Here is a 27,896-nt window from a genome sequence, read left to right as displayed (position 1 = left end):
TTATATGTGATTGTACAGCTATGCAGCAAGCTAAACACTCCTCCAGTACAGGTTCCAGATACCAGTTGACGTTTTAAGTATTTACTGGAGGTAATTGCAAATCAGAACAGTGTAAAATAAAGAACAAAATCACTTGCAGATAATACAGTTATAAATAGATAAAGGTACAGTAACTTGAATTACTGCAGAATAACAAGAAGAGTCACACACACACTGACAAGTAACATCACAGACTATAAATAGTATTAATAGTAGTAATGGACTTTATATGAAATAAACAAGTCATGACCTTGGACAATATATGTTATACCAATTCCTGTTAACCAATAGATTGGTTGGTATAGCCAGTACTTTATATTATGTAGTATTAGCAAACACATTCTGTAGTTTCACTGATGTGACATTTAGAGAAACTCTAAAGGAAATAAATTCACTGTCTCTGCCAACGTAAAGTCCAACAATCTGAGATAACAGCTAATGGTGGACGCTACAGGGCACATTCACTATTTAAATTAAGAGCATATTAATGAAGCAGTTTATGATTAAAGCTGATATAAGTGAACGAGAAAGGGCGAAAGACAGATGTTCTGTTTTTACATTCACTTCCTCTCTCTTTTTATTCATTCTTACATGTCCACACGGTCTCTTTAGGGGATTCAGTGGCTCTGAGCATTTATACTGCAGGTAATGTGTTCTGTCATATCTGATTTGGTTGGTGGCCAACACTGTTTGTCTGTATTCATTTCAGGCCCCAACCTCTCTCTGGGAGTCCCATCTACCTCAGCTCCTCCTCAGTTAGCAGTAAAAAAATGTGTTCGCAGCAGCCTGGGTGTGGTCTTAAGATGTTGCTTATGCCTATGTGAAGATTACATGGAGTGAAACGCCACTCTGTCCACAGGAGTCAAAACTTCCCCCAGTTTAGAAATGGTTCTTAGTACTTCCTGTCCTCACACCAAGAGAGGACAAAGCTTAAGGCCCACATAGGTGTTTGCCAGCTTGTGCGGACGCTCTTCACACTCTGCTGCTTCAGACTCTCTATAGAACACATTCCAGTGAGGGTGTTGGGTCAGTGCAGGCGCTGAAGGACACACACTGGTTTGCAGACTGCAGTAATTTGTTTAACCTCTGATTAAGCCCAGGAATGTCAACTATGAAGAGACACTACAGGTCCTGACAGCATCGTTTTAACACTTTGGCAATCTATCATAGCCACTAGCAAGCAAGTGAACACTCGAGACAATAGCCACTCCACTGCCTGGAGTTCTAATCTTTGCACCACCTGGTTTGGTCCTGAATATGGCAGAAGAGAGCACGTCTGTCTATCTCTCTGATTTATCTCATGTCTTTCTGCGCCAATGAGCTTGTTTTGCATGACATACAGTATAGGAAGGTTTGAACTGCTGTTGAAGATATTATCAAGAAAGGAAGCTTTTTGAAGTCTCATTAAAAAAGAGGTAACAAGGGCCAAGATTGGGAGCCCTGACTTTAAACCCATGTCTGTCATCAGATTAATATGAGTCAAAAAGTGCAGCCTAAATGCAGATTGAAAACATTAGTGCATCACATGCTCCTTTATTTAATCTAGCAACACAACACTGACCACATGTTACAAAAAAATGTTTAAATAAATCTGCAAATCTACAATTATGGAGGTAAAAGCAGAGTTATCAAAGGCACATTTCTCCAGGGTTATTATAGTCTATGTTTTATACTCAACTTCAAAACACTGTTGCACTTCTGGCAGAGTGAAAACAGAAGAAAGATTAGCTTTCCTCAGGAAAGCTGCTTTACATACACACATGTTAAATTATACAATTTGAGTATGCTAATAAACATGTCAATTGCAATTTTACAAGTTCCAGAACCTGGTTCTCACCATTTGTACCTTTAGTAAATACTCCAAAGTAGATTCTGTTGTTATAAGCTGGAAGTTATGAAATATGTGTTCACACGAATCACTTGGTGGGATCATTAATTTTATGCTTCATATCCAACTCCAGCTCCCTTATTTTCTAAGTTGCATTGATGAGAAACAGAAACTGGCTGTAGAATGATAGTGTGCAATGTTGATGCCTGTGAAAAATATCTTGGAAGTAACTCGTCTTGATGATATTTGTCTTGAGGTCAAAGGTTAGGACATGATGAAACTGTCAAGAAGGGGTATTAAAAACACAAATTAAATCAACTTGTGGAGGGGACATCAGCTTAATATAAGCAATTACATCTTTGTGATTATGGAAGGATCACAACATGGTCCTTCATCATTATACTAAGGAATATATTGCATGTTTCTGTGTAAGTTTGAATGTCCACTAACCTATATTACGTATATCCACAAACATGCATTTTCTTCCCCCATACACACACAGCTGTAATTGTTATGTTACTAATGAAATGCATCAGAAATAATGTCCTTGTTATTCATATTCAGCAGAGGTAAGATGATCACTCACACTCTGATCCTTGGCAAATGTCAGATGTTTCTCAGCCAATATCAAAGGCAAATGAATCTGAGTCCAGAATCTAATCCAATAACAACCTCACATGTTGAACTTAAAAATAATCACGCTCTGTCGAGACAGCAAGTGTGTAATTGCCAGCAAATACTGCAAGTGACCCTCCTAACTATTACCAACTGTCCATCAACACTTCGAGAATGTCAGGGTCCAGCGTGTGGTTTATACACGATGCAGATAAAAATTCAATATACACTGTACAGTACAAAAGACAATTCCATCTCACTTTGTATATTGTATACCATTGGAATAATAGAAATAGTAATAAAACACAATATAGAATACATTTAAAAGATTTATGGGGTTCATTCTGTGCACAACATTTTAATATAAAAGCCAGATTTCTCATTCGAGTCCTCAAAGTGACAGATAACTTCTGTCCTGCAGTACAGTGAGCGCTGCTCTGTGATAGCTGCTTTTCATTAATAAGAAGAGTTCAAGTCCTTCAAATTACAACACAGGTCCGCAAGAAAATGGAACTGTGGTATATCATGCTAGCATTTTTCTAGCTGAACTTATAGCGTGCGCAACGTGTGCACAAATTCAAGCAAACATTTGTTGAATCTGTTTATTTAGAATAGAAATCAGTTCTAGTGATTCATTTCACGCCCCGTTTTCCTTCCCATGACTGCTTTTCAGTTCAATTAGGGAAAAGATTTTGAAGCAACAGTAGCACAGCAATAGCAGCTGCTCTGGGGAAGAACAAGGTTGAATAAAACATTTACTGGATGACTCCCATGGCCAGCAAAATGAGATGAGACGAAGATAGGATAGAAAGCGTCCCTCTAATATGCTACCTAGCCATTTGTAAGTTAAAAGTTCAGCAGTCCAGAAGACTAGGAGAAGTCCAAAGGGCGGATCATCATGGCTGTGGCTCGTAGCGAGTAGCTGGGGCCCTTGAAGTAATGCCACTTGATACCGTTCAACTTCCCTATGTGTTGACCTTGGGTGAAGTACATGCCGTTCAGGTTGGACGGGCCGCAGGCATCAAACCACCAACCTGAAATGAAAATGTTAGCAAGGAGATTTTTTTTTTAATATGATCCCTATAAATTAGAGTAAAATGATTTACAGTAGTCTGACTCTATGTCAGTTTTATTGTATATAACAAGAAAAAAAAACATGAAAAGCATAGACACAGTCACTTCAATCATAGGTTTGTCACTGGTTCAAGGTTGCCAAGGCCTCTACCACAGGGTCATGGAAATGGTTTGGACACCATTTCACTGCTATCTGCTCCATGTGTTCCTGTCACTGGGTTCAGTGGCGTGCCAGTACCTGTTGCTGAACACTTTCGGTACCTCATTCTATTTTAAGCAGGAGTGTATACACATGAGCTCCAGCTGGACATGAGAGGAGCGAACGGCATGAGAAACTTTATTCTACTTCCAAGGTGACACTTCGTGAATTCCCCTAACTCTACCCTTTATGCAGAGAAAGGGTAGATATGGTTGCACTTGAAGGGTGGTTACCTTTTGGCTTCCTGTCTTTTTTTAAGACTTATTTGGATTTTTATTATTAGTTTTTAAGGGTCTGAATCCTTTTTGCACCTCCATATTTAGTATCTGTCTTCCTCTGTACCTGTGCATTAGATTTAATAGAAATATTAAATAGAATTATCAAGTACCAGCCATCTGCTATTGTGGTCCAAAGCTGTGGAATATAAATAACCATGCAACGTCTTTAATTATATAATAATAAGCCTGTGTTTTAATTAGACCTTTCATATATATTTCAACTTGTGTGTGTCCTTTTTTCTGAATGACACTGATACCTGCTGGATATAAAGTCTATTCAAGTCTTAAATATGTTCTAGTAAACACACCCTTACTGATACAGTCAGATATAGAACATATGCAAAGCATGGCATGTGTCACTCACAAAGTGACAAATAGCAGTGATTTTCCTCTCTCCTCTGACAGACCTAAATACCACCGTGGACTAGAGTATGAAATTTCATAAGACGTGTCAGTAATCAGGAGCAATACTCTGCCCTTGCTGGCACAGATCACACGTATATAGATTTCACATTGATTTCTACTTCATCAAAAAGACACACTATAGCATGGAAACTGGTGAACACCCCTGTACATTACCACAACTGCAATTATTTTCAGGAAGGTGGTGCCGGTGAAACTGCTCTGCTGTAATTTTTGCATGAAATTCAATGAGAAATGGTCCAAAAAGAACGGGATCTTGTTGATGGACCAAAATTACGAAAGGTAATAATTAATGTGTAATGTCACATGGGCTACTTGTAATTATACACCCACAGGAAAAGTATAACCCTACTCTGCACTTTCTCTCATTTCTATAAGGTGAATTAACATTTTTTAGCTCACTGTTTTGGTTTTTAGGGGCCCAAGTATAATATTGTGTGGTTCACTTTTGACAAGTTTTACTCACAAACACAGAAGACAGCTACTTTTCAGTAATTAACCTAAAACGAGTCAATGTACACACCTTGTGCAGAGCAAAACAACAGGTAACCCGCACTATTCCTCTTCCCTTTTTCTAGTAACCATCCTATACTTGTTGATAAACTGCAGACCAGACAACTGCCATCACACACATAAACATTTAGTATGTACAACAGCAATCCTTTTGGATTTATGATGAGTATCCTCTCTGTTTCCAGGCCAGAGAATTTCACTGGCTTGTAAAAACATAGGGATTTCTTACTATATAAAACGTAAAGGGACCTACCTAAAGCAGTCTGTTCTGTTGATATACGGAACCCCCCTACCTCCTACTATCGGTGTGTTATCCCTTCTTTATCTTCTGGTTTTGGGAAAAAATATACATGATGTGTGTACACATCATCCTCCTCTGTATTCTTAACACGGCAGATGTAGGAGAGAACTATTTTCCGCTTGCATGTTTTAGACACTCGCATCATTTAATGTCAGCCCTGCTCTTGAAAATCGAAGAAATAAATGAGATGATATAATGTACTGTATATCCTATACCTAGCACAGTGGTGGTTTCAGACCAGCCTTAACTCAGGCTACATGTTGTCATACCTCTCCGCCTGGCTGGTCATAAGCAGGCCATGAATCATGCGGAGTGGGGGTGTTGATCGGCACTCAGATGCCAGTTCCCTTTACCCCACTTCATTTATAATGACCTAAGAGGTAATGCTGATCTTAAATCTGCATTTAGAATTCCTTGATTAGTACCAGGTCAGGACTCCACAGCAATAGAGCTGCCATGAGGTGACTGCAAGGGTCAGTGGGCTCCACTTACACAGCATTATAAATGTCTCTGACACTTGGTGCTGCGCCCAGGGAATTTTCTAATGTGCTCCAACCACAGTGCAACTGGAAGGAGATGTAGAATATAGCCTAATAGGTGCAGATAGATGTATAAGTGGACATGTTAGCCCACCACATGTTTGCAAAGAGCACGTTGTGAGAGCATAATGACCTGCTCTTAAAGAATGGGCAATGAACATTGTGGGGTTGGTCATGAAGCCTGTCAGAGAAAGTTACTTTTAAAAGGTTAGATGGATTGGTTAGATGGCATTGTTTTCTTCTATATTACATTTTATTGTCTCCATGGTGCTATATGGAAACAAATGGCTAAAGGATAATTCCACTTCTTTACAACTTGGACCTTAGTTGGAACTTTATCTATTTCCATTTGGTCATAAAAACACTGGACTTAGCAAGTAAATTGCTGAAATCTAGCAATGTGGCAACATTGCTAAAAAGAAGTCAGGTGAGGAAAGAATCGCGTAAACTTAGACGATGGTGTCATTTTTAATGTTAAGGTTACACAAACCTATTTGTATTTAAAAACGCTGAATGGTTAAATTATTACCCAGCTTTACTGTTTTTATTTTCAGCTGCAATATGCAGCTCTTTTCAACAAAAAAGCTTTGATAAACTGACTGTTTCCACTTTTCAAGCACCGAGCATCAGGAAGACAAAGTTAGCAACTAACTTTTGAGCATAACGGATCATTTATCAGATAAAACATTAGATATTTCACTCAGCAGTTAGTGGAGACCAAAACAGCGATTGAACTTATGCATGCTAGCTGGCTGGAAACACAACTTAAATGAACATGCAACATATTCACTATATGAATTTTAAAGGCGATGATATTTGAATGTTAGGAGGTTGCTGCACTGCCCCTTATTGGCCAAAACAATCTACTACAGCAGCTTTAAATGAATCTACTTTACATCATTTCACAGTTTTTGCGCAATTTTGTGCGTTCTCAAATATCAGCAGTTGCACTGGCGATTACGTTACAACAAATGTGAATCATGCATAAAACAGATAATGGTGCTGTACACATAGGTCTTCTTTATGACTGTACTTACCCCCGGTTAACATGAGGGCGCACTTGCACAGGCAGTTGTCATTGTCCATGTCCTTGGTGCTGAAGTCTGCTCCATGGATTACTAGACTGCTCTGTCTGCCGGCAGTCCCACTGTGACTTTTCAGGGACAGCCTGAAAGACATCAGGAGGTAGAAGACAAGGGAGTCAGGACATGAAAACACATTAGGGGGAGGAAGGGGGAGAAGAGTATGGTGGAGTAAGCAGTGGAAGCAATAAAGACAGCAAGTAGACATAATAAGCTGAAAGACACGTCTCCTGAGAGATATTTATTTTTTGTTGTGACTGAGTACATTTAGAACACCTGCAACAACATTAACCAGGTAGAGACGATATAAAATAAAGAATGAAAGAAAAAGAGAATAGGAAGAGTTACAGACGGAAAGAGCTAAAGAGACAGACAGTTAGAAAATGTCTGGGAATCACATTTCCATCTGCACAGCGAGGGTACCTTAATTTACACCATCATAACAGACATGAATCATGAAGTACAGACTTGTAAGAGCAATAAGCAAACTATAGCTGGACACACAGGGCATACTCACAGTGGGTCTTGGCATCCAAGTATGCAATATTTCTCTGTGTCTTGTCTCCTTCTGTTTAACTGCACAGTTCCTACTGTTCTTCCTCCCCTCATAATGTTACATTCCTTGCACTTTGCATTTGCTGTCACAACACTAATATTTTAGATGAGGCCAATTTAAAAGTATTTTATATGAGTGTGTCAGAAAGCTTTAGGTGTGCATTAACTGTAGAGTGAAAACTAGGCAGAATCTACAATAGATTCTCTCAGAGACTGCTGAGTGAACATACTGTATATTCCCACCACCAGACCAGAACTGCGTATGCAACACATAAATCCAGGTTTCTGGATAGAGGCTGAAGCTGAGAAGAGTGTCATCAGTAAACAGGTTGTGATTTTATGGTGAACCCTGTAGCTGGGGAGTGGAATGTAAAAGGTTTTTGGCTTGTTCATTGGAAACTAATTGTTGTATCAGCAATTTGTGTCGCATGGCAAAGATAGAAATCATTGCAATGGTATTTTTGCATTGCAAAATACCTAAATCAATGTTTAATTTCACTAACGGATGATTAGGAACTAAGTGTTCGGCTAGTAGCAAGTACCGTAGCACTGGTTGCCAGGTTGTTGCTGAAGAACTCAAAATCAAGTTGACCTACTTACACGAAAAGTTAATTAGGAGCAGACACTATGTACAAGAACCAGTGTCTCATTATTGCTTCCCACACATCTGGGTGTCTGCACACAAGTCACTTTTTAATAAATTATTTAGAATCAATTTTAAATAAGCTGCTTGGCACTAAACAAATAATTACCTAAGTAGAAGTGAAATAAGTGATCATTATCTCCTTTTAAATAAAGTAGTGATTCACACCGAAGTTATCATTTCATCATGAGTATATTTGCATTAATTACTTAGTTAATTTGTACATTATTTTAGAAACTGAAATTGAAAAAAAAACTAAGAAAGTTGTAGTTACTGTAGATGGTGCTATTGGCTTTGTCTGTCTAACTATGGCAACTTTGCCCAGTCCTCCTTTTACTGCTTAAAGCCACTGCTGTGCAAGGGATTGTAAAGAGGATCATCTACCGTTATTAAGTTAGGGCATGTCTAGCTGGTAAGTTACTGAATTCACACTTGATGCTCATCACAAAACCTAAAACTGGTATGAGTATGAGTGAGAAATGCTATGGTTTCATTATTCCTGCACCCTTTGGCAAAACTACATGTACCATTACCAGCAGAACACGCCTTTGTATCCACACATTTGTTTTCTCTTAATGTCTTTGTGTCTTTCCCTCCCTCTCTCTCTCAGTTTCACTTTCTCTCAACATTTAGAGAGCACAACTGCAGCACCACACCAGTGAGGTCTCTACTATTAAGTATTGTTCAAATATAACAAATTCCTCAATTCCTTTCTCAACAACAGGGGAGCATGGGTGTGTAGTGACCCTTGCACCCAGTTAGTGTTTCCGATGAGAAAGTAACATATTCCAAATCAACACCGAGCTGATTGAGCTCTCTGCATGCGTCTTTGGCTTCCAGCCTTACTAGTTCTGAGGATTCAGGTTGAAGATCTCAAAAAAGGAGACTGTTAGGAAGTCATTCAATGTGAAATTTTGTATTTGAACAGCTGTGTAAACGGTTGATTGGTATGGAGTAAAAAAGTGTGACTACAAGGAATTCAGTGGGGAATTCACTAAGCCACTAAACCAATACATGTAATCTCACAATGTGAGGGCGAGCTGCGTATAATCAGTGGCTCCAAAAGGCCACTGGACATGGCTCCGTTTGGATAAGGACCTGTGAGTATATCATAACCAGTTGCATGTATGAATGTGCAGGTTCCTGTGAACAGTGCGTCATCTGCGGCACATGGTGAAGCATTATCTAGTGTCGACTGGGCAGCAGATGTTTTCTGATGTACTTTGCAGCTCATAGTGAACTCCTATGCCAACACATTGCCTCACTTACGGGTAGCTTGACTTTTATTAGCTAATTCCTGATTCTGAGGAATAAAACATGCACTGTCAAGGATGAGGGGTCTGCTACTGCGCTGATAAAGAACAGACTTTACAGCACAGTTACTCTCCATTTTCCAAAGCACGTCATCAGGAGGGATTTTCAGCTTGACACTTTGACAGGCTGCTTTAAATAGTCCGCGGCTGTGTTTACCGGCTCCGCCACATATTTACCAGACCAACAATTCCCAGTCCAACTGACATCTGCAGCTCTTCCTGTCAGGGACCATTATGCACTCAAGTGATAAGTGTAGAAACCCAAATGTTGGCCAAGTGATGAATTCATGAGCAAGAGACATCTTTTTCTGAAGCTAGTTTCTAAGAATGAGAGAGAAGAAAACGCTGAGACATAGAGTTTGACAGAGAGGTGGCATCCAGTCATTTGCATTAATGAAATGCATCAGGGGACAGACATCTGTTCAGCCAGGCAGGACTTTAACAGGAAATGTTTGCTAATCTGATTGTTCCTGTTAAAGTAACTTAGTAATGTGATTGGTCAAGGCTCATTTGTAACCAAAATACTGAGCTGTGAGGGGAATAATTTACTCTGTGGTCTTAATAAATGGGAGGATGGTTGTAGTTACGCCATCTCATTCACATCACATCCAAATGGCTTGTTTGAGATTTTTCAACATTCAGAAAGTAAAAGTAACAACAACGTTGTCATCATTAGAGCATCATTACACCCAAAATATACAAAACATATGTTCCCAATCATCATACCAATTGGTATCTTCTTATACAGACAAATTACTGTAAATGTAGTTAATTATATTTTCTGGGTTTTTGAGCTGAGTCTGTTTGAATAGCGAGTAAACTAGTAAGCTAGTGACCTTAGCATTCGATAATGTTGCACAAACACAACACTCAGTGTGCAGCTTGTTGACAGCAGCACTCAGCACATATCGAAGTTGCACCAGCAAAAAATAATAATACAGGCCTGTAGGACTACGGTTTGTGCTTATGACAGCATGTTAGGGTAACTAACTTCCACTAGAGTACAAAAATTAAAAGCGTATTTATTCAATGTGTTGAACACAAATTAAATTCCACTCATCCTTGCTGTTTTAATGTGGCTGCAAACATCTCCAAAGGAGATACAACAAAGTTTGGGCAACTCAAACTAAAACTATTTGCATGACTAAATACCACTAGGGGTAAGTGAGAAAATGTTTTTCTGTCATTTGGGTGAACCAACGCCTTAAAGCTTTTGATACAGATTCAGTTTCAGTCATAATGAACCTATGCTCTGGAGTATTACAGCTGAGTACTGTGTACGTGGGAAAGGACTTCTTGCAGGGGTCAGGTGAGGAATCAGATGACTGTGATATGTGTATCTGAGACTTTTCCAAAGTAAAGTAGGTTACAGTGATTGACATTTTGTCATACCGAATCTTAAATACACTGTTATCAAACATTAACAAAAAATGAACAGTTAAATGCAATGTTATGCTCTCACTAGGGCAATGGATTGATGCCTTTTTATAGTCTGTTCATTCCATCAGGACTTTGAAACGTTACAGCTTACAATTAAACTATCATATAACATTAAGTTTTGATAAATTCTTAAAGAAAAAAACTCTGGAACCAAAATTATTTGAAAGGACACAGTGTGCTCAGCATCGTAGCACTACTCTCCCAAGTAGGAACCTTAAAATAGCAAAGTAATTATAAATCATTTTTAGCATTTGAGGAAATGCAGTTGCACCGAAGTAGACAGATCTTGTTTGTCTCCTAAACGTGTCCCCTTCTCTTCACGCAGAGGAGAGACAGGTTGGATTATAGTTGAGCAGTCTGGGATTGGCAACAGATCTACTAGATCTACTAACATGTCACCTGTTTGCAGCCTATCTTTTATCTGACATGTCCAATATCCAACACACTTGCTACTCTGAACAGAGGATATTGCTGTTATAAAGTAATTCTATGAAAGAACTGCTGGAGAGGTTCAGAAATGATATGTCTGAGGAAATGTAACCTGTACAAAATGAGATTTAAAGATTTAAAAGAAAATAAGGACGTGTGTGAAATCATCATTATAATATGCACATAACCTTTGTGAAGCTTTAAATTGTATTGAAATAAAAGCAGTTGCATGGCTTTTCTAAAATGGTATCACTTTTAGCCTGCGTGTTTTATTTCATATGACATGAAGATGGCAATCCAGTCGACTGACAGTCGAGCGCATGCAGTCAGACACCTGGTAGTCATTAGCCTCCTGAACTGCAGTCTGATTGGCCCATTGCAGAGGTTAATCACCCTGACCAATGGCTCGTTTCCTACTGTGAGGCCACAGAGGTGTCTGGCTAGCCGAGTCAGGCTGCTCCCCTGCCAATGAGTGTCATTTACTGTATCTCCACAGGCTCACTGATGCAGACAGGTTGTATAGATACACGTAGGAATAGTAAAGTGCATTTCGGCTGACAATAAACTTTTTAATGCTCACAGTTATATTTTTTACAAGACTCATAGCCTATGACACCAGAATAACAGCTCGGCTTCTCTTTGTGTCTTGGCTCTCTAACAAAGAGCAAAACCCTAATCATGGAAATGGGTTTTCTGTTCTATTAATACAAGGTCATAGTAGAAACTGCTTGAAATATGCATTTTAGCAAAGGAATAAAGAGATAATGCATCAAATCAGGTTTGTGTTGTAGGGAAACAGTTTGATTATATTTGGGATATTGTGACAGGTGGACATCACATTCATATCATTTTTCACAAGTCGCTGTACTGATCTGTTTTTCTGACCTGATAATGTAGCTTTGATGCATCTCTTCAGAAATGGAAACAGTGAAACCTGAAGCTCGAAATGATCGGGTTCAAGTACACATAACTTATCTCAGTGTGAGTCCTGGAAACAAAAGAGGTCACCATGTTTTGGATCCTAAATCTCTGCCAATTTCTTTCTTAAATCCCCACATGCAAAAACATCCAAACTAGCTCAATCTGATTCCACGGGGAACTTGGGCCATTACCACATGGAGAAATCACTGGATTTAAGAGCTTGGCCGTTCAAACAAAAAAGGTTTTTGAATAAAGATGTAATGGCTCGTTCAAAAATAAACATATAAGTCTCTTCTTCCAGATGGGAAGCTTTGAACGTACACATGAAGCATTTTTCCCCTGTAAACCTCAACTTGTGTCTGTGCATATATTCAGCTGCTGTGAATTTTTATATCTTAAATAATCTTGGAAATGATGCTTCTCTTTGGTGCCCAGGGTACTTTACATGTCTTTTAAGATGCATTAAACATAGAGAGACAGTCAGTGACCTGAATCCCACCCCTCTGGATTTTAAATTCTTATTTCTATATAGAAATCACAGATTTGGTCGATTGTTAAGAAAGGGTGCGTTCCACTAATATTTCAACTCATTTAACACTTCATCTTTCTTGATCAAGAATTCTTATGCCACACTACGACTGGATATTCTGGCAGTACAAAAATCTCCTGTGAGACTAGAAGTTATCACGTGTTCTTGTGCCAAAACCAACATGGATGGCAACCTTTTTTTAAATACAGCAATTTGTGGTTGGGACTTAATTGGTCAGTGATGTCTAATTTGGTTGCTTTTTCCTGCCTTCACTGTTTTACACCTGTCTAAATCTAGGTTTTATTTTACCAGATGGCATTCATACCATAAATGCTGATGTAAACGGCACCACCACCATGCAGCCCACCGGAACAGCAGTCAGCAGTACCCCCACAGCGTGTTCTGTATCTACATGTGTGGTGGTGCATGGAGTGGCGCTCACAAACAGTACGTGCTGTTTACAACGAGTACGACCGCTTTGACTTTCAGTATTTATGAAAATGACCGGCAGTGACTGGGTCTAGATCAGAGTGTTCACATAGCACAGCGAACTCACTGAGACTGGAACAGACCTGGTCCGACAGTTGTTAATTGTGTGTCTGCCCTTACTGCGTCTCTTTTTATTTTCTTTCTCATCTGGCTCAGAAAACCTTGGGATTTCATTATTCCCATACAACAACACAACTAATGTTTGATTTAAGTGCGAACTGAAATGAGCATCACAGTGACACTAAATGCAGTTGTAGTTTTCCAGTCCCTCTTTGACCGAGTGTATTATTAAAGCATGAACATATCGTAAGCAATGCACTGAAGGCCTGCCAATATCATTATTATGTTCACTTGCACTGACAGTACATTAGTGACTGTTGGCTTTCTGGGATTATTCCATCATGATTGTAAAAGGATATTTTACAGTCGTGTTATGCTGTTTGTGGACTGATGACTGATTCAAGCTCCCACACCCACTAATTACAGTGTCCCCCCACCATGGCAGCTAACCTGAGAGGGTTTCAGCATTACATGGGTATCTCTGTTTTACTTTACTAGCTATAAACACATCAGTCTCTTTTTAATAAACTGCAGGGTTTTACTTTTACAATGAAACATTTAGGTTTGAGAAAAAAATTGGAAATTACATTATATAAAAAAACAAATCTCTATGATCCTTTTTAACCCTAAGGTCGTGCTCAGAAATCACTGTTATCTGCCTCAAACTGTTTATCTAAGCTGGCATTGTGGGTGACTCTGTCTTTTTTGAAACATTATTTGGTTTTGCATTGTGTAGAATTGTTTTTATTCTTCCTCATTCCAACTGTATTTTTTCTAATTAGTTTTTTTTGTGCCTCTTTACTATTTTGCTTAATGGTTGACTTAATCCCACCTATGTTATTCATATTGATACAAAAAATAATAGTATCAATCAAAGTCCAATTTCTGAATCAAACAAACTTTGATGAATGAGTGTTATTAGCTCAGCATGTGGATCTGATGATATTGTTACAACAAAAATTGCAGGTTATCAAATTATATTTGATTTAATTATTTTCTTTTCGCCAACCCATGCTGTATCACTGCAACCAAATTCTCTATGATGATAGGGGACTTTTCCTGCTGTTTATAAAGACAGTAACCTCTGCAATTATCGTGACCTCAGTCACAATGAGGAAAAAAACAAAAAGAGCTCATTTCACAATATTATGAGTTTGTGGTTCAGTGGGAACTTAACACACTGAACCCAAATTTACCTCTCAAAGTACTGTCAACGGGATTTGTACTGTATGCTCACATTAAAACAACATTGCTTATGTCAGCTTACACTGTCGACAGAGTCAGTGTAGATTTCTTCTTCTATTGGCTGCTATTACATTGATGCAGCTCACCTGATCTAGCAAAATGCACTATTTAATCAACTCTGTTGTTTATAATAACTTCACACACAGTAAATAAAGACATATAGATACACAATCAGATACACACTACCATTTATGTTTGTGGTACAAGATTAGCAGCAGTTTTTATCACATTAAATTGATCTGAAATACAGTGTAGACATTATTAATGTCATAAATGTCTAAAGTAAATGGAAACTGCAGTTTTATTACTGCAATACAGAGTCTACACAAGTCTACAGAAACCCATTACGGCCGAACCTAAGTACTGTGTTGTAAACCATACTTACTGATGGGACCCCCACAACAGACTCAAACACCACTTACCTCTTTTACCACCTATGCAAGAATCTCATTAAACAGTTTGCATTTGTTAAACAGTCTATCAAAAGTAAAGTTTAGTACTCAACACAAACCTTAGACTCAGATGAGGCCTGTAGCATCAAATACGGGAAAGAATCATAATGATGGAAGCAGATCACTTCTGCTTCCACTCCTGGTAAATGGGGGTTTCATGAGTTGGTGCTAACACTTAATATTTGTGAAAATGAAATGACCTTTTTCTGGGTATTAGATTTTGGTCATATTGCAAAGTCCTATATACTATTAAGTTGTTTTATACTCTGACTCTATAGCTATTTTAACATATGAATTCAGAACAATATCTGGAGTACAAGGTCTGGTCATTGTCCAGAGTTGCCCTTTGACACAGGTCGCACACAACAGGAGATTGTCCGTGTCAGATGTGATCCTAGTGTTTGAGTTAGGCGACGGGTAGTGCCTGCAGAACATGTAAGTGGGACGGCATCGTAGTGTTTTGTGTTCTCTCATACAGAACCGCTGTGTTATGAAGAGATAAGTTCCAGGTTCCAGCACATTTCTGAAAATGGCTCTTAACTACTATACCGCCATACCCTTCAGACCCAACGGTACAGAGAGCAAAGAAATCCACCTTACGTTGTATCTAAAATATCTTTTAGTATTGGATGAGTGAATCAAGATGAGTTGTAGGTCCAAACTTTTAGAGTGCTGGTAATAAATATCACATTAATTCCACATTCATGATTTCATTTATAAGCATTAGGACCCCATATTTCACAAAGGCATAATTGCACACCTCCCTCCCTCTCTGCAAGTTGAGCAATTTCCGTTTCACAGTAAATGCACACAAAACCAGGCTGGCAGCAAGACAAACATTTCCTGGCTAGTAATGCACAATACTGTTTATAATAAATGGTGAGTCGTGTGCATTGTTTGAGTTCGACTATTCAGTTATTATGCTTGGTTTCCAAGTGGCGCTCGCCTCTTCTTGGATGTGTTTATATGTTTTTGTTCTTACAGTGTACGTTTTGTGTGTGTATGTGTGTGTGACACACAGAAAGAAAGACACAGGCAGACTGACTATACCATATGAGGTCTTTATAAATGTTTGTCTGACTTGCGCTGACGCAGGCTGTATTCCAGTAAACCAGTGCAGAGGTCAGAAAATAATCCAAAACCAACTAACAGACAGGTCCTATCACTTACAATTATCTCTTACGTGTCAGAGCAATAAATGCAGTCTGCAGAGGCTGTCGCAGATTATTTGACATTTAAAAGCAGGGAGCTGCCAAAGCAGAAAGAATGGAGAACGTGGCAGTGTCGGTTTGTTTGGGCCCAGGCCATCTGGTTTGTTTTGGCCCGTGTTTCAGAGGAGCACTGTGTGATTATCATACCACAACTATTTTTCAAGAACAAATCTATTTATAGGGATCAGTATGTCGACTGGACTCCTAATCTTTATGAGCCTGCATCCAAAACAGGCTAAAATGGCCGGGGATGCCCTTTGCTTGCCTGAGCTGGGCAAAAATATTATTGCTTTCCTAAATTAAAGGAACAAAAGGTCATGTGTGGTATATTAAAGCACAGGCAAGGATCACGTAAAATATAAGTGTGTATGTGTGAAAGAGAATCAGTGACAATTTGCTTTAAATTGTGCTTAATGTTTAAATCAGCAACGTTCTCTTGGATACACTGAGTCACGGTGTGATATTCAGATATGCTACATGTTGCGAGGTCCTGCGCGTTTCCGTATAAATTTGACACGCTGAGAAATGAGTGCATGTGCAGTTTTCGACCACAGCCAGAAATAAAGACAACAGATGAAGTTACACTGGGTTCTCACAGTGTGGTTACACACAGCCTCAACTTTGCATGAAATTCAAAACAAAAAAACATCTCTTCCACTTGTTTGAAATCCAGTTCTCAAATCCTCTGAGAAAACCAAGGACCCCACTCCAGGTACAAACTCCACAAGAAGTGAAACGCCTGTCATCGCGAGACAATCCTTAAAATTAGATATGGCAACAAGCTTAATGGCCTCTCTGCTGTAGGGAGACTCTTGAGACCTGTATGCTTCTCTGGAGCTTTGCTGCAAGAAATGGAAGGATTGAGGTAAAGGTTTTTAAGCAATACTATCTCGTTCCTTATTTCATCATTCAAAGCTGAATACAAGACATGTTGCAACTAAAGTGACCTCTTATCAGAAAGAGCCAACCGTCTAGTGAAAACCGGACAATTGGAGATGTCAGACGGGCCTCCCTCGAAGCCAGAAATTGCTTGGAACTCTGGAATTTGTAGCAGTTTTCCACATCTGAGAGAGTCTGGCATCTGCCATAGTGAGAGGCTTGTTATCATTAACCCCCTCAAAAGAAAACAGAAACCTTCGCCTCGGCAACACAAAAAGACAAAGCGTCAATCAAAGGAAACTTTGCAATGAGGAGACGATGACAAGCAATACATTTGGTTTGGAAGGAATTTGCAATGAGAAACGAGTTACGCCACAGAGTTACACAGAAGAATAGACGTGATTAAACTGTCTGCAAGGCTCACAGTAACTAGCTATGGTCATATCGTAGCGCTTTTGAACATTTGGTCGTTCCACTGCAGTCCATTGCATTTTTCCACTATTTACTTCCTTCCATTAGTGACATATGCTAAAGACACAGCTTACAGTTTTCTGATATGCAGTGATCAAGACCAGGAAAAGTCAAGACATGACTAAAAGCTTGTCAACACAGGAAAGGCTTCAGTCACATTTTTTAGTCATCCGTGTCATGGTTGTCTGATGGAACAAACGCAATTCTATTTTAATCAATGAAGCTGTCTACACTGGCTGCGTAACAGCATGGTGGTTCACTCACACTATGAGTGCATATGCACATATGCATTCGGATTCATTGAACCTTTGAAGTAAATGTGATGGCAATACAGCCAGGAGTTGTGGAGGTTCAGTCTGCACCAAAACGAGTTCTCTTGTTGTTCACTTGTTTCCACATATTACTATAACATGTGGTGAAAATATGAGATTTCACTAATTCTGCAAAATCGGATCCAGTAGCAGGGATGTTTTTTGACAGCTAAGTTTACAATGAAAAGCTGTCGATTGTATTCCTTGGCATTAAAAAAACGAGTAGAATTACCTGTAGTTTTGCTTCTCACTAGCGATTTGGAAGCGGTCATACAGTGAGAAGGCCTGGTGTCCGTCCCAGTCTGTCAGTTCAACACGGAGAGCATACGGCCTTTGGCTGGTCAACTGATAAACATACTCATTCCCCAACCAGTGCTCTGCGGACACACTTCCAAAACCCTGCGGTGACAGAAAAGAATCACAATAAAAAGTGTGAAAATACCACTGGAAATGTTCGTTTTGTAAATCATAAATTAGACACTTCTTTGCTATCTCCTCTTGTTTCACAGTCACAGATAAAATCTCAACACCAGAGGATTGTGGAATGAATGGGATGGAATCTAATTTACTTTTCTATTCATTTTTTTGTCAATAACAAGAAAAGAAAGTAAAGATCAGAGCAAACAGTTTGTGATATAAATAATGTGACTGTTAATCCACCAACAGAAATGTCTTTTGTCTCGATGCTCCATGTGGGCAGACTACCTGCCTATAAAAATAGAAGACGAGTTTGCAAATTGGGACCAGCTGAAATACGCGTACACCTTTTTTCATATCTGTCTCCCACTTCGGTCACACATGTTAAACTCATTATTAGTTAAAGAATTCTTTACCAAAATATACACCGCATGCGTGGACACTCCTTCAAACAACTGCATTAGTTCATATTTGATCATAGTGGGTCCTGGTCGCTGGCAAAGTGCTTCTGACAGCAGGGAGAACAGCAGATTGCAGAGGAGAGCAGGATGACATTACAGCTCTGACAGGAGAGTCCGGCCCGCTCCATTAAAGATTGAAAAAGAGGGGGTGGAGTGGGCTGGGTAAGAAAAGTCAGGGAGAAGTCTGTTTGTGCTGAGCGTGTGTGGTGATGAGGAATGGGAAGGAGGGAAAGTAAATATGGGGCATTCCTCTGGCCTTAGGCATGTCCTGCCGAGTGGGTGGAAGAGAAAGTGACTGGGGCCCATTACCGCTTTCTTCTTCTTTCTTTTTTCTCTCTTTCTCTCTACAATTGATCTCACTCCTGACGAGATGTTCCCTCCTGACCGGCTTTCAGCTCAGTCCAATGTCTCCTACTGTGACCATGGTTTCTCCAAAGAAGCCAGGCCAGAGAAAAGGCTTGGAGTCAATCTCTGTTGACAGTTTCCCCTTGTTCAGTTCCGGTGATTCACAATGCTTCACACGCAAACCTGATCTATATCATTCAGCTCCAAAAAAAACGAGGAGACAGTTAGTCATATTGTTGGACTGAGTGCTTGGTTTGCATTTCACTTACACTTGGTAAAATCACTTTTTTAGTATCTGTAAATCTCATCTCTGAACTGACGCAGAATTACAGCTCAAGTCCATTACTCTGCAACAGTGGTTCCCAAACTTTCGTCCCCAAAAGCCATGAGGTCAAATCTGCACCACCCGATATTCTTTTCATGTTTTTTTAGGTCGGGTTGTGCTTTCGTACTACAGAAGCTGGATGTTTAAGAAAAAAATTATTTTGGTTTACTTCTGTTTTTTTATTTGCCACTTTAGCAGCTCTGATCTATTACTTGTACTTTTGTTATTTCAACAGTTTAATCTCTCATTTTAACTAATGTACTGTCAATATGCGAGCTACATCCCTGTTGCCAAAATTCTCTCTGTGGTCCCACAAAGAAAGAGCATCTCAGTTTTGAAAGAATGATTTCAAAAACTTCCAAGTACTTTAAATCCGTGAGGACAAGTCTGTGGAGACGCAGAATGAGGAAATTAATAACACGGTAACACACCACCGATGATCACCTCCAGTGATTAAGAAGAAGGATAATACTAAGCTCAGTAAATGTCAGCCAAGGTCCACGAGTGTGCCCTTGTGTACGGTAATGCACTCTGTGCTCTCTAGCTGTACACCTGTTCAAAACTGGAGGCTCTTTCTGTCTGTCTTAATTCTGCTCACTGTTCAGACCTCACATTATCTTTATTTCCTTCTTCTAATTGGTCTTTATTGCTCCTTTTCTCCGTCATTAATCCCGTCTGTTCCTTTTTACCCTCCTAACCTTTCAACTTCCTCTTTTTAGCCCTAGACGTAGAGACCCACATCAGTTCAATCAACAGATCATTTCCTCATGTTCCCAGATGATTTGTTGTTTGGAGTTTGTTTGAATACCTGTTTAAATCTTTCCTTAAAACAGGAGGAGGTTCTTTATATAATTTAGTAAGTGCTACAAATGGTCATCACAGTTATTTTTTTTCTCAGTGTGGAGGTTTTTTGGATCATGAAATCCTACAAATATGACTGGTAAACTGTATAACAACAGTGGAAAGAGGGGAAATAATTAAGCTGGAAACAGAAAGCATACAGGGAATGGAAGGAACACAGTCCATTTAACAATAAACTGTGGAAGCTGACGGAAGGTATACACAGGTGACTTGCACAGCAAACACCAGTAATGCAACTGCCAACAATAATAAATCCAGTTTACTATATAAACACAGCTTACTTTCGAAGTGTTAACACCCTTAATGCAAATATGCATAGATTTCTCCTTGATGACAAACACATGAAACAACTGGCGCGGTGCTATACACACTGAAGAAGTGGGTTGTTTTCAGATTTAGGTAATAATTTCCTGTTGGAAAAGAGGAAGAATCACAGCACGTCACCAAAGCCTCGACTGAAGAGCGAAACAGCTCTCAGACACCCCAGACAATATTGCTAACACAAAAACGACGGGGGGGTTAATGCTGTGGAGGAATGACATCTGGTCAAAGCTTTCCAAATGGTCTTGGATCAGTGGACGCTGCCTCTTAGTTTTCAGCATGTTCAAGTGAGGCCAAAAAGCACACGCTATTTGTCATAATCCCCTGGCTGAAGTGTATTTTTGAAACAGGATGTTTTGTTAATCGCACAATTTCGTAATTTATGCTTAATGGTTATGGATGAGTGTATTCTTTCCAGCTCTGTCTTGAGTCACTGTCTTGTGTTTGAAGGGCCACTGCTATCGCCTGCTATCGTCGTTAATAGATACGGATGAGTGTCTGGATTCTGGGTGAGCGTCTGTGTGCATTCGTATCGTCTCACCATCTTGTACTCTTTCCACGTTCTCTGGAAGTCCACGCTGCCATCTTCTCTGCGCTGGATGACTGTCCATCCACCACCGGTTGTTTCCATGTTGCAATACACCTACCCAAGTGAAAAGCGATAAAAAAAAGGAAGGGTGGGAAAAACACACATAAGATAATGGAACAGTGGTAGTTTTTGGTGCAAACACAAAGCTGATGGACTCAATGTGACTCTCAGCGGCTTTAACAAACAATGAGGGGTCAATGATTTGGTTTCAGACACTCCTTTTCCCAGATTCCATGATGAATCATCTTTGGGAATGTGACGTATCTGTGTCCTTTTCAAATTTAATCAGTGTCTCCTTATCCCTCAACAACTCCCTGGAGATGTTCCTCATCAGAGGGCCTTGTTTCACTGGGATCAAAGTGGTGGTCCAGACTGGACACATACCAGCAGACACCTGGGTGTAATGTGGCCCTTAACCTTGGACCTCAGTGTGTGTAAGCTGATAATGCAGGGCTGGTGTTCTATCGGCAGTGTTGCTCTTTGTTTTGAGGAGGAGACCCCAGGGTGGTGTGGAGAAGGGCTCTCACCTCAGCCAGCCCACGCAGCTGAATACACATGAACATAGCCTGGGCATAATTAAGGAGGTACCCCTGACAGAATCGTTTTCCCCAACACTAGTTCAATTTTGTGGTAGACATGTAAAAAAGAAATTGGCAATGTTTCCATCAGTGAGAATAACCGCTGTTAACAAACTGTGTCAGCAAATGCTCCTGTGATGCTGTTTAGAAATTATTTCAAATGAACGCATTTCCATACACAAAGTGTGTTGAATTTAAATTTTCATTTGACTTTGACAGCACCATTCCTGAATTTGAGAGACAGAATTCTACATGCACAAGCCAACCACTTATTAAATCATCACTCCCATCCATAATGAGTATGTAAGCATAATGTCCAGACACACACATACATCCCTGCAAACACTTATGCACCAATTGCCATCCTCCTGATTAACTCAGTGCCCTGTTTAACATCCCTGTTTCACACCTCACCCCCCCCACTAAACTCCTGCGCTCTCAAAGCTGCCGAGTGTATTTTCAGCTTTAAGTATTCGTGCAGCAGCTAACACCCGTCATTCACACTCATCAGCGACTGAAGTCCTGTGGTGACTCAGGAGAGAGCTGATGCCTGCTTCAACTGAAACAAAACTAGCGAAACCCTGCACTATAGAAGTGCTTGTTAGAAGTGATGAGATGGCAGATATTTTCACATTTCAGCAGACTGCAGGCTGATTTTGTGGCTTCTCACCTTTTTGGTCTCCTGTGAATTGATCTGAATGTTGTAAGCACCATTCTTATGGAAACCAGCTTGGTAGAGGTCGGCACAGTCGCTGAACTTCTTGTCTTCATCCATGTCCTTGGTGCTGTTAGGCACAACTGTGGGTAAAGAAGAAAGAATGGACATGCTATTTTAATTTAGCTGCTTCCAGTCTTTATATTTTAAATTAAGCAAACCACCTGCTAGCACAGCCATGTCTACCACACATCTATTTCAAATTCTTAGACTGACAGGATGGTTTTAGAGGGCTTTATGAAAGGTCAATTTATTATATTTAACATGTATGTATCTCAGAGGAAAAGATATAAAAGGAGTCAGAAGCAGTGGCTGATTGGTGAGAGCCCTGCCAGATGAAATCAGAGGGCGAGTAATACATTAAGAGGAGAAAATCAGTTAACTGACTGGATGATCTCTCACTCCATGAGACTGCCTCAGACTTTGACAGACCAGCTGCATCCATTTCCATCTGTAGATAATTATGGCGGCACTATTTTGAAACCAAGCAAAGAGCTAAGGACAAAATACTACAAGCTATAAATTTCAAGTTCCTGTTATAACAAGTGGTTTATATTTACTTTCCAAGCCCTTGTTAGTTCCTTCCGATTTTCCATTTTTTCCTCTCTTCTCTTTCGTCCTCACTTTCTCCTCCTATTTACAGGGTTTATCTCAGGTTTCACACCATTGTTTTTACTGTAGGAATTGTTGAGCAAAAAAAGGTGTCAGTGAAAAGTGAAATGTGTCAGCTATCCTTAGCCTTCACTTTGATCCCACCCTCCTCGGCATAGAACTTCCCAGTGGAAGCATACTGCTTATTTGGGTGTACTATCTGTGCATTTTGACAAAGTATTGAGTGTCAGCAACAAGAATCTCCTGCTGTGACAGGTTGACAGAGTGAGCCCTCGCACCCCAGACTCTAATACAACAAAGGGCGGCCCTGTCAGGAGGTAATTTACCCGAAACCAGCAGACAGCGGGGCACATCTTAGAAGCCGAGGAGATCATTGTCAGAGGAGAACTTTTTGGTATTCGATCTGTAGTAGTGTGGACAATTATTTCACAATCGCCTTTGGTGGAAGAAGACTGTCTGCCGAGGGACTGGATGCTCCAGTGTAGGAGTGGCTCCCTTGAACAGCTTGCTGCCCAGCTCTCCAAATATTATTTATGTCCCAATATTTATTTACAGAAAAATATTTTGTAGTTCAGTGGGGACTTGTATTCAGCAGGGGGTTCATGTGAAAGGACTAGCAGGGCTTGGGTGTTTGCATAAATCAGTACCCTTGCCAAATGAGCCCAAATACTAGAACTAAAGTGAGTAAATAATGGAGCTTAATGGAGTGCCATAGACATCACTGCTCCCATGTGACCATAATCAATCTCTGAATACAGCTGAAGGTTAAAGTGATTCATACAAGACCCAATAAAATGTTCTGTTCTATTAATATGTGAAGAATGCAAACTATCCAATAATACCAGCTACATATTTCCCACTGTACATTTTATAACAATTATCATATCTGGTACCTGCTTAACGAGCAGTGTTCAATATTACAAATCCTGTTTCCTTTAACTTACTGCTACTAGTTGTATATTACATATGCCTTTAGATGCCAGGGTAATTCAATTAACTCACCAACTGTGGCTAAAACATTGCTCCATTTAAGAGGTTGAACGCTGCATGCAATAGTCTAGTTCCCCTTCGGAAGGGCACTGAGGTGATGAGCAGTACATCCAGGTTGGTGATGCATTAGTATAACTATGTGCCGCACACATTTTTGAAAAATGCGGATTTGGATTGAGAAGCGATGTGTAATGACGTGGTTTACCATACTGTCATGTTAGATCATTAAATAGTTTTAAGCCTTGTATGGAACATTGAAATATTTCCACTCTGTCTCTCCCTCACTAAGCAGCTATAAAAATGATGAATGATATTCATATAATGGCATGATAGAACACTGTAAAACAAAATCATATTTAGCAGCCAGAAATCCTTACATAGCACTCCAATGACGAGGTCAATTACTGTTAATAACAGTTTGTGGCTCATTGCACCCTAATGAGGTTTAGGTAATGATTACAACCTAAACAAGAGCTCCACTTTGCATCTGGCCACATCACAAATATCTTCTCAACCCTCACTTTGCACTGCAGCAGTTGAAAACATGTACAAAAGCCATGCACGGAAAAATGGAAAACAACAAGTATATAAATGAAGACTTAATGTCAAACTCGGTTTTTCTTGTGTCATCTTCCCCAAAGTAAAGTCAAAGATAATTTGAGTCCACGCTTTAAAGGAAATGCTCAGGCTCAGTTTTCAAAACAAACCGTAACGCAAGCAGACGCCACTTCATGGCATGAAATTCTAACCCTGTCCTCAAATGAAAACACAAATCCGTTCCCCAAACAAACAAAAGCCCTCCCCTGAACATGGAAAAAAGGGCTTTTCTGCATCTGTGTTTTCAATGCTGTTGAAAAACAGGGGCAGGGTGTCAGACGATCACTGAGATCTACCTATTTCTTCACCTCCTTTGGACGAGGCTTCCCCCCAGGACCTATTACAGTTTGACTTATTCTGGCTAGGGTGAAGAAAGGGCAGACCTCTGACCCCACGCCTGCCCCAACCTTCAACACCATCATGGAAAAGGAAAGGACCAACCACAGAGCAGCAGTGGCCATGTTTCATTTCTATCGCTTCTTGTTAATACTGCCACCAATCATGGAAAGGGGGGATGGGTTGGGGTGATCTATTGAACTCAGTGACTCTAAAAATTAAGGGTTGAATCATATATTTTACAGTGAATTTAATAAAACTCGACAGATTACAAGGCCAACAATGCAGAGTGCCAGAAGTGTTGCACACACACAGATATATAAGGACAAGTTAGTCAAAAATGGTCTCCAAAGACCTCTGGTAATTAAATGTAACATACACAAATCCAGACTAAACAGACAGAGTGCGAGCTGAGACTGCCCGTGACCTTTATTTCATGGAATGTTAAATTTTAGAAAAGGGAGTAGAATGAAAAATACTAAGCATGTGTTAATCATGTGCAGCAGTTATCCACTCATGACTCTGACATCCTTTCATGCCCTTGTTGTTTCCTGTCTGATGGGAAACCTCAAGATGCACGGTAGGCGACTCTGCAGGAAATCCACAAATGGAGATGAGGTTGCCAACAATCCCCTGACACAGACGTTCATAAGAAATCTCCTGTGACCAATATGGTTTGGTATTTAAATGCCTGAGATAGGGGTAAATGAGTTCACGGACGGCTGTACTGATGTCGGGTCAGATTTATGGTCAAAAAGGAAATCCTTTGTCTTGTTACAGAAGGGAGCCACAGAGGAATAAAAAATAAGCTTATTACTTCATAACCAAAGTCAAGTTTTGACACTCTAGAGAAGCTATTCGCACAGCCTTCATAAAATTTTAGCGTGATTGTTGCAGCAGCAGAGGAGCACCATGCTGGTTTATGAGAGTCATCAAATGTCTTTAACAGGAGCCCACCAGGTTACAGTAAGAGCCGTGTTTCTTTCTTCATGCTGCTCTCAGTGATGCAGAATTTAATAGCCAGCGCATGGCTACGTCCCTTAGTATGAGGTTCACCGAACTGGTTTCATCATAATGTTATAAAGATCATAAAATCAACGGTATTGTAGCTGTGACATCTGAGCAGGGAAAGCTAGTCATCAAAAACAAGATAACAGCTGCCTCATAGTTCAAGCTTCATACACTTAATCTACAAACTTTGTATTGCACATTGTGTTCTGGCATTTTCTTGGATTAATTCTAGGTTTATTGGTGGCATTAAACCATTGCAGAAGAAGAGGACACAACAAGAAGATGACACTGAAAAAGTGTCATTCCAACCTGAGATGGTGAAAACAAATGTAACATGGTGTGACATGATGGAAATGTGTATTTTTTGCTGTTCCATGTATTGTTTTGAGGAACGTGACAGACTTCTAATCACTCCATACAGACTGGTGTATGGAAACCCATCGTAAGAGTTACTGCACACTCATGCTAGAAGCTTTGAGGATTACCAAAGTCATTGTAATCCATCATTTGGTAACTATGCTGCTAGCATGGCTTAAACCATATCCACTATTTTGGCAGTGTCAAATTACACCAAAACTATCCAATGTAACCAACAATAAAGAATGCTCTGTGTTCTTGTTTTGAGTTTAACTTCAAAACACAGCCTTGCTTATTGCTGCCTTCATCTAAACCATTCCTGGTATTTCACTGACTGGTGCAGCACTGGGCGAGCTGCTGGGATCAATCACGTCTTGGTGGTTTTGCGAGGCTTTCCGACTTCTCGGTTTGGTTAAACATTTGCTTACGCTTTTGTGACTCATTTCATCTCTAACCTCAGCATCACACAAATGCCAGAATGTGTTCTTATGTGATGACTATTACGTAAGACCATATTTACACTGTGAATTGCTGAAAATGTTCCAACCCTTTCAACATGAGACATTGATTGGTGTTCGCTTACCTCCATCTTTGGAGCAGAGGTTGAGCAGGTTGTGGACTGTATCCATCATTTCCTGCTGTTGTCTCTGCAGGACTGTGCTGTTCCCTGTGGCCCTACTCAGCTGGGCTTCCAGTTCCCTGATAACCCCACTCTGACTCCCTACTAAGGCCTGAAGACTGCCCTTCTCCTGCCTCAGTGTCTCCAGCTCCTCACGATGTCGCATCTCCATCTCTAACATCTTCTGTTCTAGGAGGCTGGGGAAGAGAAACAAGGTCATGAAAAGTTTCTTGGAGGACATTAGTGTTATGAATTATTACAATATTGCAAAGCACTGAAATCCCCTCGAATTAGGTTTTCATGGGAGCGGATTGAATATTGCCTTGTGATTTTTCTGATATTACCTGGGACTAACTTAATGCACATTACATAACTTAACATTGGTCTGTTTCATTTTACCAACTGCATTATGAAGAGATAAAAGCTGATTGAAGCCAAATTAGTACATTTCCTCCACTTGTGATTTCTTTACTTCCTTCTGTTAGTTTACGAAGGAGACTGTGAGTAATTCCAATCAAACAGTACTGATATACTCAGCGTCGCTTTACAACTATTTTCCACTGAGTGATATGGAAACACAAATACTAGATATTTCCATAAAACAGAAATACAAACACTGGTATCTGTAGGTTTGGTTGCTATGTATTCCCCACACAATACAAACATATGCTTCATCATACTAAACCCTTCAGTTATCATTATACTGCCTAAGGCCTGAAAGACGATATAAGTTGACACAGTTGACAGTTTACTAACTGATCATTCATTTGGTTATAGATAAAGGGAAAAGATTATTGTATCGTAAAAATAAAAGATGACATGTACAAATGGAAAAATGTCTTACTTGCTGAAGCTTACGAAAATTGCCCCCATATATCTATCTATATTAGCCTCAGCAGAGACAATACTCTCAAATGGTGTGA

At 39.8% G+C, this 27,896-nt stretch overlaps 1 protein-coding gene across 2 annotated transcripts in view; it reads right to left on the bottom strand.

Annotated features, from left to right (window-relative positions):
- Positions 1-1,561: 1,561 nt before the first annotated feature.
- The window catches only part of angpt1 (angiopoietin 1), a 91,453-nt gene continuing 65,118 nt past the window's right edge, over positions 1,562-27,896 (bottom strand). For both annotated transcript variants that reach the window (XM_026348762.1, XM_026348763.1), the window contains exons 7-12: positions 26,938-27,170; positions 22,407-22,534; positions 21,111-21,212; positions 18,072-18,238; positions 6,847-6,977; positions 1,562-3,516 (exon numbers count right to left, since the gene is read on the bottom strand). In XM_026348762.1, coding sequence (XP_026204547.1) covers positions 3,353-3,516; positions 6,847-6,977; positions 18,072-18,238; positions 21,111-21,212; positions 22,407-22,534; positions 26,938-27,170 — 925 coding nt within the window. In that variant the 3' untranslated portion in view covers positions 1,562-3,352. The remainder of the gene's footprint in view (positions 3,517-6,846; positions 6,978-18,071; positions 18,239-21,110; positions 21,213-22,406; positions 22,535-26,937; positions 27,171-27,896) is intronic.

This window comes from Anabas testudineus, chromosome 11, assembly GCF_900324465.2.
Source record: "Anabas testudineus chromosome 11, fAnaTes1.2, whole genome shotgun sequence".
NCBI classification, from domain to species: Eukaryota; Metazoa; Chordata; class Actinopteri; order Anabantiformes; family Anabantidae; genus Anabas; species Anabas testudineus.
This window is presented reverse-complemented; position numbering and strand designations above follow the sequence as displayed.